This window comes from Salvelinus alpinus, chromosome 21 (assembly GCF_045679555.1).
Source record: "Salvelinus alpinus chromosome 21, SLU_Salpinus.1, whole genome shotgun sequence".
Classification (NCBI taxonomy): domain Eukaryota; kingdom Metazoa; phylum Chordata; class Actinopteri; order Salmoniformes; family Salmonidae; genus Salvelinus; species Salvelinus alpinus.
The window spans coordinates 48,877,068-48,889,567 of NC_092106.1; the positions used below are offsets into that span (position 1 = coordinate 48,877,068).

Sequence of the window (12,500 nt, forward strand, 5' to 3'; positions counted from 1 at the left end):
TAGCGTCGGAGCACGCACACACACACCCGAAACATTTACCGCACAGACACACACCGGACACATTTACCACACACACACACACACACACACACACACACACACACACACACACACACACACACACACACACACACACACACACACACACACACACACACACACACACACACACACACACACACACACACACACACACACACACACACACGACTGTACAATGTTTACGGTGGTGCTTTATAATGACAGCACATGTATTAGTGTTCCCCGACTTCAGAGAGCATCTCCTCTCACATCAGAGCACCAGGAGACGAGGCGCCACATGGAAATAAACAGTCCAAAATGGCACTGGAAACACAACTCTGTGGTGTGTGTGTGTGTGTGTGTGTGTGTGTGTGTGTGTGTGTGTGTGTGTGTGTGTGTGTGTGTGTGTGTGGTAAATGTGTCGGGTGTGTGGTAAATGTCTCGGGTGTGTGTCTGTGCGGTAAATGTGTCGGGTGTGTGTGTGGTAAATGTGTCGGGTGTGTGTCTGTGTGGGTGTGTGTGTGTGTGTGTGTGGGTGTGAACCCAGGTACCTAGGATGTTTTGTGCATTTATTCCCGCCCAGCCCCCCCCCCCACACACACAGGACACATGTACATAGCCATAAGGATACTTCCCAGGCGAGGCCACAGCCACTCTGTAGTTGGTCTGGCTCCTGGTTGGGTGGAAGTTGAAAAGAAACAGCACGTTGCCTCTCTCGAACACTATCACCTTGTCTCCCTCGTGCTTGGCACTCACAAACGCCTGCAAGGAAGACACAAACCTTTCAGTAAGGTACCACATCACTCTCATCAATAGAAGGAATAAGGTCACAGGAGAACCCTTTCAGTAAGGTACCACATCGCCCTCATCAATAGAAGGAATAAGGTCACAGGAGAACCCTTTCAGTAAGGTACCACATCACCCTCATCAATAGAAGGAATACAGTCACAGGAGAACCCTTTCAGTAAGGTACCACATCACCCTCATCAATAGAAGGAATAAGGTCACAGGAGAACCCTTTCAGTAAGGTACCACATCACCCTCATCAATAGAAGGAATACAGTCACAGGAGAACCCTTTCAGTAAGGTACCACATCACCCTCATCAATAGAAGGAATAAGGTCACAGGAGAACCCTTTCAGTAACGTACCACATCACCCTCATCAATAGAAGGAATAAGGTCACAGGAGAACCCTTTCAGTAAGGTACCACATCACCCTCATCAATAGAAGGAATAAGGTCACAGGAGAACCCTTTCAGTAACGTACCACATCGCCCTCATCAATAGAAGGAATAAGGTCACAGGAGAACCCTTTCAGTAAGGTACCACATCGCCCTCATCAATAGAAGGAATAAGGTCACAGGAGAAACCTTTCAGCCATTAATTAACGTCATCGATACTCAACGATGTCCGTTTTTGTTACGACCTTATCCATCCAACAGAAGCGCATTTCATAGTAACACTGTGGACTAGTTATACTTCTGTCCCCAAAAAATACATGTCAAAAACCCCTGAAATAAATCTTCCCCTGCAGTTTAAAAATTATGGAAGTCGCATGTTGAAATAGACATATGTAGAGAGTGATTGGCAGTTTATTCCCTAACCTCCATCCCATCCAATCCTCCCTCTATCCCTCCGCCTGTCTGTCCAATCACGAAAGAGCTTATCTCTCGCTCAACAGTGAATATTCTAGCTATGTAAATGGCTGGGGGGGGGGAGTAAGGCATCGTGGGAAACCGGACTGAGCTATAAATAGTTGTCCGGGTGACATTGTTAATCTCCCCTAATAACACGTTAACAGTAGCTGGATACGTCCTAAAACGCCTGTCTGTCCAATCACGAAAGAGCTTATCTCTCGCTCAACAGTGAATATTCTAGCTATGTAAATGGCTGGGGGGGGGGGAGTAAGGCATCGTGGGAAACCGAACTGAGCTATAAATAGTTGTCCGGGTGACATTGTTAATCTCCCCTAATAACACGTTAACAGTAGCTGGATACGTCCTAAAACGGTAAACGGTAAATTACACAGCCATGTTAACTCAGTCTGACGTCATTACACAGCCATGTTAACTCAGTCTAACATCACACAGCCATGTTAACTCAGTCTAACGTTATTACACAGCCATGTTAACTCAGTCTAACGTCATTATACAGCCATGTTAACTCAGTCTAACATCACACAGCCATGTTAACTCAGTCTAACGTCATTATACAGCCATGTTAACTCAGTCTAACATCACACAGCCATGTTAACTCAGTCTAATGTTATTACACAGCCGTGTTAACTCAGTCTGACGTCATTACACAGCCATGTTAACTCAGTCTAACATCACACAGCCGTGTTAACTCAGTCTAACGTTATTACACAGCCATGTTAACTCAGTCTAACATCATTATACAGCCATGTTAACTCAGTCTAACGTCATTATACAGCCATGTTAACTCAGTCTAACGTCATTACACAGCCATGTTAACTCAGTCTAACGTCATTACACAGCCATGTTAACTCAGTCTAACATCACACAGCCATGTTAACTCAGGCTAACATCATTATACAGCCATGTTAACTCAGTCTAACATCACACAGCCATGTTAACTCAGTCTAACGTCATTACACAGCCATGTTAACTCAGTCTAACGTCATTACACAGCCATGTTAACTCAGTCTAACGTCATTACACAGCCATGTTAACTCAGTCTACGTCATTACACAGCCATGTTAACTCAGTCTAACATCATTATATAGCCATGTTAACTCAGTCTAACGTCATTATACAGCCATGTTAACTCAGTCTAACATCACACAGCCATGTTAACTCAGTCTAACGTCATTATACAGCCATGTTAACTCAGTCTAACATCACACAGCCATGTTAACTCAGTCTAACGTTATTACACAGCCATGTTAACTCAGTCTAACGTCATTATACAGCCATGTTAACTCAGTCTAACATCACACAGCCATGTTAACTCAGTCTAACGTCATTATACAGCCATGTTAACTCAGTCTAACATCACACAGCCATGTTAACTCAGTCTAATGTTATTACACAGCCGTGTTAACTCAGTCTGACGTCATTACACAGCCATGTTAACTCAGTCTAACATCACACAGCCGTGTTAACTCAGTCTAACGTTATTACACAGCCATGTTAACTCAGTCTAACGTCATTATACAGCCATGTTAACTCAGTCTAACGTCATTATACAGCCATGTTAACTCAGTCTAACGTCATTACACAGCCATGTTAACTCAGTCTAACGTCATTACACAGCCATGTTAACTCAGTCTAACATCACACAGCCATGTTAACTCAGGCTAACATCACATAGCCATGTTAACTCAGTCTAACATCACACAGCCATGTTAACTCAGTCTAACGTCATTACACAGCCATGTTAACTCAGTCTAACGTCATTACACAGCCATGTTAACTCAGTCTACGTCATTACACAGCCATGTTAACTCAGTCTAACATCATTACATAGCCATGTTAACTCAGGCTAACATCACACAGCCATGTTAACTCAGTCTAACATCATTACACAGCCATGTTAACTCAGTCTAACATCATTACACAGCCATGTTAACTCAGTCTAACATCATTATATAGCCATGTTAACTCAGTCTAACATCATTACACAGCCATGTTAACTCAGTCTAACATCATTATACAGCCATGTTAACTCAGTCTAACATCATTACACAGCCATGTTAACTCAGTCTAACGTCATTACACAGCCATGTTAACTCAGTCTAACGTCATTACACAGCCATGTTAACCCAGTCTAACATCATTGTACAGCCATGTTAACTCAGTCTAACATCATTACACAGCCATGTTAACTCAGTCTAACATCATCACACGGCCATGTTAACTCAGTCTAACGTCATTATACAGCCATGTTAACTCAGTCTAACATCATTATACAGCCATGTTAACTCAGTCTAACATCATTACACAGCCATGTTAACTCAGTCTAACGTCATTATACAGCCATGTTAACTCAGTCTAACATCACACAGCCATGTTAACTCAGTCTAACGTCATTATACAGCCATGTTAACTCAGTCTAACATCACACAGCCATGTTAACTCAGTCTAACGTCATTATACAGCCATGTTAACTCAGTCTAACATCACACAGCCATGTTAACTCAGTCTAACGTCATTATACAGCCATGTTAACTCAGTCTAACATCACACAGCCATGTTAACTCAGTGTAACGTTATTACACAGCCATGTTAACTCAGTCTAACATCACACAGCCATGTTAACTCAGTCTAACGTTATTACACAGCCATGTTAACTCAGTCTAACATCATTATACAGCCATGTTAACTCAGTCTAACATCACACAGCCATGTTAACTCAGTCTAACATCACACAGCCATGTTAACTCAGTCTAACGTTATTACACAGCCATGTTAACTCAGTCTGACGTCATTACACAGCCATGTTAACTCAGTCTAACATCACACAGCCGTGTTAACTCAGTCTAACGTTATTACACAGCCATGTTAACTCAGTCTAACATCATTATACAGCCATGTTAACTCAGTCTAACATCATTATACAGCCATGTTAACTCAGTCTAACGTCATTACACAGCCATGTTAACTCAGTCTAACGTCATTACACAGCCATGTTAACTCAGTCTAACATCACACAGCCATGTTAACTCAGGCTAACATCACATAGCCATGTTAACTCAGTCTAACATCACACAGCCATGTTAACTCAGTCTAACGTCATTACACAGCCATGTTAACTCAGTCTAACGTCATTACACAGCCATGTTAACTCTGTCTACGTCATTACACAGCCATGTTAACTCAGTCTAACGTCATTACACAGCCATGTTAACTCAGTCTAACGTCATTACACAGCCATGTTAACTCAGTCTAACGTCATTACACAGCCATGTTAACTCAGTCTAACGTCATTACACAGCCATGTTAACTCAGTCTAACATCATTACACAGCCATGTTAACTCAGTCTAACATCATTACACAGCCATGTTAACTCAGTCTAACATCACACGGCCATGTTAACTCAGTCTAACGTCATTATACAGCCATGTTAACTCAGTCTAACATCACACAGCCATGTTAACTCAGTCTAACGTCATTATACAGCCATGTTAACTCAGTCTAACATCACACAGCCATGTTAACTCAGTCTAACGTTATTACACAGCCATGTTAACTCAGTCTAACGTCATTATACAGCCATGTTAACTCAGTCTAACATCACACAGCCATGTTAACTCAGTCTAACGTCATTATACAGCCATGTTAACTCAGTCTAACATCACACAGCCATGTTAACTCAGTCTAATGTTATTACACAGCCGTGTTAACTCAGTCTGACGTCATTACACAGCCATGTTAACTCAGTCTAACATCACACAGCCGTGTTAACTCAGTCTAACGTTATTACACAGCCATGTTAACTCAGTCTAACATCATTATACAGCCATGTTAACTCAGTCTAACGTCATTATACAGCCATGTTAACTCAGTCTAACGTCATTACACAGCCATGTTAACTCAGTCTAACGTCATTACACAGCCATGTTAACTCAGTCTAACATCACACAGCCATGTTAACTCAGGCTAACATCATTATACAGCCATGTTAACTCAGTCTAACATCACACAGCCATGTTAACTCAGTCTAACGTCATTACACAGCCATGTTAACTCAGTCTAACGTCATTACACAGCCATGTTAACTCAGTCTAACGTCATTACACAGCCATGTTAACTCAGTCTACGTCATTACACAGCCATGTTAACTCAGTCTAACATCATTATATAGCCATGTTAACTCAGTCTAACGTCATTATACAGCCATGTTAACTCAGTCTAACATCACACAGCCATGTTAACTCAGTCTAACGTCATTATACAGCCATGTTAACTCAGTCTAACATCACACAGCCATGTTAACTCAGTCTAACGTTATTACACAGCCATGTTAACTCAGTCTAACGTCATTATACAGCCATGTTAACTCAGTCTAACATCACACAGCCATGTTAACTCAGTCTAACGTCATTATACAGCCATGTTAACTCAGTCTAACATCACACAGCCATGTTAACTCAGTCTAATGTTATTACACAGCCGTGTTAACTCAGTCTGACGTCATTACACAGCCATGTTAACTCAGTCTAACATCACACAGCCGTGTTAACTCAGTCTAACGTTATTACACAGCCATGTTAACTCAGTCTAACATCATTATACAGCCATGTTAACTCAGTCTAACGTCATTATACAGCCATGTTAACTCAGTCTAACGTCATTACACAGCCATGTTAACTCAGTCTAACGTCATTACACAGCCATGTTAACTCAGTCTAACATCACACAGCCATGTTAACTCAGGCTAACATCACATAGCCATGTTAACTCAGTCTAACATCACACAGCCATGTTAACTCAGTCTAACGTCATTACACAGCCATGTTAACTCAGTCTAACGTCATTACACAGCCATGTTAACTCAGTCTACGTCATTACACAGCCATGTTAACTCAGTCTAACATCATTACATAGCCATGTTAACTCAGGCTAACATCACACAGCCATGTTAACTCAGTCTAACATCATTACACAGCCATGTTAACTCAGTCTAACATCATTACACAGCCATGTTAACTCAGTCTAACATCATTATATAGCCATGTTAACTCAGTCTAACATCATTACACAGCCATGTTAACTCAGTCTAACATCATTATACAGCCATGTTAACTCAGTCTAACATCATTACACAGCCATGTTAACTCAGTCTAACGTCATTACACAGCCATGTTAACTCAGTCTAACGTCATTACACAGCCATGTTAACCCAGTCTAACATCATTGTACAGCCATGTTAACTCAGTCTAACATCATTACACAGCCATGTTAACTCAGTCTAACATCATCACACGGCCATGTTAACTCAGTCTAACGTCATTATACAGCCATGTTAACTCAGTCTAACATCATTATACAGCCATGTTAACTCAGTCTAACATCATTACACAGCCATGTTAACTCAGTCTAACGTCATTATACAGCCATGTTAACTCAGTCTAACATCACACAGCCATGTTAACTCAGTCTAACGTCATTATACAGCCATGTTAACTCAGTCTAACATCACACAGCCATGTTAACTCAGTCTAACGTCATTATACAGCCATGTTAACTCAGTCTAACATCACACAGCCATGTTAACTCAGTCTAACGTCATTATACAGCCATGTTAACTCAGTCTAACATCACACAGCCATGTTAACTCAGTGTAACGTTATTACACAGCCATGTTAACTCAGTCTAACATCACACAGCCATGTTAACTCAGTCTAACGTTATTACACAGCCATGTTAACTCAGTCTAACATCATTATACAGCCATGTTAACTCAGTCTAACATCACACAGCCATGTTAACTCAGTCTAACATCACACAGCCATGTTAACTCAGTCTAACGTTATTACACAGCCATGTTAACTCAGTCTGACGTCATTACACAGCCATGTTAACTCAGTCTAACATCACACAGCCGTGTTAACTCAGTCTAACGTTATTACACAGCCATGTTAACTCAGTCTAACATCATTATACAGCCATGTTAACTCAGTCTAACATCATTATACAGCCATGTTAACTCAGTCTAACGTCATTACACAGCCATGTTAACTCAGTCTAACGTCATTACACAGCCATGTTAACTCAGTCTAACATCACACAGCCATGTTAACTCAGGCTAACATCACATAGCCATGTTAACTCAGTCTAACATCACACAGCCATGTTAACTCAGTCTAACGTCATTACACAGCCATGTTAACTCAGTCTAACGTCATTACACAGCCATGTTAACTCTGTCTACGTCATTACACAGCCATGTTAACTCAGTCTAACGTCATTACACAGCCATGTTAACTCAGTCTAACGTCATTACACAGCCATGTTAACTCAGTCTAACGTCATTACACAGCCATGTTAACTCAGTCTAACGTCATTACACAGCCATGTTAACTCAGTCTAACATCATTACACAGCCATGTTAACTCAGTCTAACATCATTACACAGCCATGTTAACTCAGTCTAACATCACACGGCCATGTTAACTCAGTCTAACGTCATTATACAGCCATGTTAACTCAGTCTAACATCACACAGCCATGTTAACTCAGTCTAACGTCATTATACAGCCATGTTAACTCAGTCTAACATCACACAGCCATGTTAACTCAGTCTAACGTCATTATACAGCCATGTTAACTCAGTCTAACATCACACAGCCATGTTAACTCAGTCTAACATCATTATACAGCCATGTTAACTCAGTCTAACGTCATTACACAGCCATTTTAACTCAGTCTAACATCATTATACAGCCATTTTAACTCAGTCTAATGTCATTACACAGCCATGTTAACTCAGTCTAACATCACACAGCCATGTTAACTCAGGCTAACATCACACAGCCATGTTAACTCAGTCTAACATCACACAGCCATGTTAACTCAGTCTAACATCATTATATAGCCATGTTAACTCAGGCTAACATCACACAGCCATGTTAACTCAATCTAACATCATTACACAGCCATGTTAACTCAGTCTAACGTCATTACACAGCCATGTTAACTCAGTCTAACATCATTACATAGCCATGTTAACTCAGTCTAACATCACTTAGCCTTGCTAACTCAGTCTAACATCATTACACAGCCATGTTAACTCAGTCTAACATCATTACACAGCCATGTTAACTCAGTCTAACATCATTACACAGCCATGTTAACTCAGTCTAACATCATTATATAGCCATGTTAACTCAGTCTAACATCATTACACAGCCATGTTAACTCAGTCTAACATCATTATATAGCCATGTTAACTCAGTCTAACATCATTACACAGCCATGTTAACTCAGTCTAACATCACATAGCCATGTTAACTCAGGCTAACATCACACAGCCATGTTAACTCAGTCTAACGTCATTACACAGCCATGTTAACTCAGTCTAACGTCATTACACAGCCATGTTAACTCAGTCTACGTCATTACACAGCCATGTTAACTCAGTCTAACATCATTACACAGCCATGTTAACTCAGTCTAACATCATTACACAGCCATGTTAACTCAGTCTAACATCACACAGCCATGTTAACTCAGGCTAACATCACACAGCCATGTTAACTCAGTCTAACGTCATTACACAGCCATGTTAACTCAGTCTAACGTCATTACACAGCCATGTTAACTCAGTCTAACGTTATTACACAGCCATGTTAACTCAGTCTAACATCATTATACAGCCATGTTAACTCAGTCTAACGTCATTATACAGCCATGTTAACTCAGTCTAACGTCATTACACAGCCATGTTAACTCAGTCTAACGTCATTACACAGCCATGTTAACTCAGTCTAACATCACACAGCCATGTTAACTCAGGCTAACATCATTATACAGCCATGTTAACTCAGTCTAACATCACACAGCCATGTTAACTCAGTCTAACGTCATTACACAGCCATGTTAACTCAGTCTAACGTCATTACACAGCCATGTTAACTCAGTCTAACGTCATTACACAGCCATGTTAACTCAGTCTACGTCATTACACAGCCATGTTAACTCAGTCTAACATCATTATATAGCCATGTTAACTCAGTCTAACGTCATTATACAGCCATGTTAACTCAGTCTAACATCACACAGCCATGTTAACTCAGTCTAACATCACACAGCCATGTTAACTCAGTCTAACGTTATTACACAGCCATGTTAACTCAGTCTAACGTCATTATACAGCCATGTTAACTCAGTCTAACATCACACAGCCATGTTAACTCAGTCTAACGTCATTATACAGCCATGTTAACTCAGTCTAACATCACACAGCCATGTTAACTCAGTCTAACGTTATTACACAGCCATGTTAACTCAGTCTAACGTCATTATACAGCCATGTTAACTCAGTCTAACATCACACAGCCATGTTAACTCAGTCTAACGTCATTATACAGCCATGTTAACTCAGTCTAACATCACACAGCCATGTTAACTCAGTCTAATGTTATTACACAGCCGTGTTAACTCAGTCTGACGTCATTACACAGCCATGTTAACTCAGTCTAACATCACACAGCCGTGTTAACTCAGTCTAACGTTATTACACAGCCATGTTAACTCAGTCTAACATCATTATACAGCCATGTTAACTCAGTCTAACGTCATTATACAGCCATGTTAACTCAGTCTAACGTCAATACACAGCCATGTTAACTCAGTCTAACGTCATTACACAGCCATGTTAACTCAGTCTAACATCACACAGCCATGTTAACTCAGGCTAACATCATTATACAGCCATGTTAACTCAGTCTAACATCACACAGCCATGTTAACTCAGTCTAACGTCATTACACAGCCATGTTAACTCAGTCTAACGTCATTACACAGCCATGTTAACTCAGTCTACGTCATTACACAGCCATGTTAACTCAGTCTAACATCATTAAATAGCCATGTTAACTCAGGCTAACATCACACAGCCATGTTAACTCAGTCTAACATCATTATATAGCCATGTTAACTCAGTCTAACATCATTACACAGCCATGTTAACTCAGTCTAACATCATTATACAGCCATGTTAACTCAGTCTAACATCATTACACAGCCATGTTAACTCAGTCTAACGTCATTACACAGCCATGTTAACTCAGTCTAACGTCATTACACAGCCATGTTAACCCAGTCTAACATCATTGTACAGCCATGTTAACTCAGTCTAACATCATTACACAGCCATGTTAACTCAGTCTAACATCATCACACGGCCATGTTAACTCAGTCTAACGTCATTATACAGCCATGTTAACTCAGTCTAACATCATTATACAGCCATGTTAACTCAGTCTAACATCATTACACAGCCATGTTAACTCAGTCTAACGTCATTATACAGCCATGTTAACTCAGTCTAACATCACACAGCCATGTTAACTCAGTCTAACGTCATTATACAGCCATGTTAACTCAGTCTAACATCACACAGCCATGTTAACTCAGTCTAACGTCATTATACAGCCATGTTAACTCAGTCTAACATCACACAGCCATGTTAACTCAGTCTAACGTCATTATACAGCCATGTTAACTCAGTGTAACGTTATTACACAGCCATGTTAACTCAGTCTAACATCACACAGCCATGTTAACTCAGTCTAACGTTATTACACAGCCATGTTAACTCAGTCTAACATCATTATACAGCCATGTTAACTCAGTCTAACATCACACAGCCATGTTAACTCAGTCTAACGTTATTACACAGCCATGTTAACTCAGTCTGACGTCATTACACAGCCATGTTAACTCAGTCTAACATCACACAGCCGTGTTAACTCAGTCTAACGTTATTACACAGCCATGTTAACTCAGTCTAACATCATTATACAGCCATGTTAACTCAGTCTAACATCATTATACAGTCATGTTAACTCAGTCTAACGTCATTACACAGCCATGTTAACTCAGTCTAACGTCATTACACAGCCATGTTAACTCAGTCTAACATCACACAGCCATGTTAACTCAGGCTAACATCACATAGCCATGTTAACTCAGTCTAACATCACACAGCCATGTTAACTCAGTCTAACGTCATTACACAGCCATGTTAACTCAGTCTAACGTCATTACACAGCCATGTTAACTCTGTCTACGTCATTACACAGCCATGTTAACTCAGTCTAACGTCATTACACAGCCATGTTAACTCAGTCTAACGTCATTACACAGCCATGTTAACTCAGTCTAACGTCATTACACAGCCATGTTAACTCAGTCTAACGTCATTACACAGCCATGTTAACTCAGTCTAACATCATTACACAGCCATGTTAACTCAGTCTAACATCATTACACAGCCATGTTAACTCAGTCTAACATCACACGGCCATGTTAACTCAGTCTAACGTCATTATACAGCCATGTTAACTCAGTCTAACATCACACAGCCATGTTAACTCAGTCTAACGTCATTATACAGCCATGTTAACTCAGTCTAACATCACACAGCCATGTTAACTCAATCTAACATCATTACACAGCCATGTTAACTCAGTCTAACGTCATTACACAGCCATGTTAACTCAGTCTAACATCATTACATAGCCATGTTAACTCAGTCTAACATCACTTAGCCTTGCTAACTCAGTCTAACATCATTACACAGCCATGTTAACTCAGTCTAACATCATTACACAGCCATGTTAACTCAGTCTAACATCATTATATAGCCATGTTAACTCAGTCTAACATCATTACACAGCCATGTTAACTCAGTCTAACATCATTATATAGCCATGTTAACTCAGTCTAACATCATTACACAGCCATGTTAACTCAGTCTAACATCACATAGCCATGTTAACTCAGGCTA

General features: G+C 40.4%; 1 protein-coding gene across 1 annotated transcript in view; it reads right to left on the reverse strand.

The window, feature by feature from the left end:
- gbe1b (glucan (1,4-alpha-), branching enzyme 1b) overlaps window positions 1-12,500 on the reverse strand; it is a 393,966-nt gene that overhangs the window by 42,655 nt on the left and 338,811 nt on the right. The window contains exon 14 of the mRNA XM_071358105.1: window positions 653-783. Within this exon, the coding sequence (XP_071214206.1) occupies window positions 653-783 (131 nt within the window). The remainder of the gene's footprint in view (window positions 1-652; window positions 784-12,500) is intronic.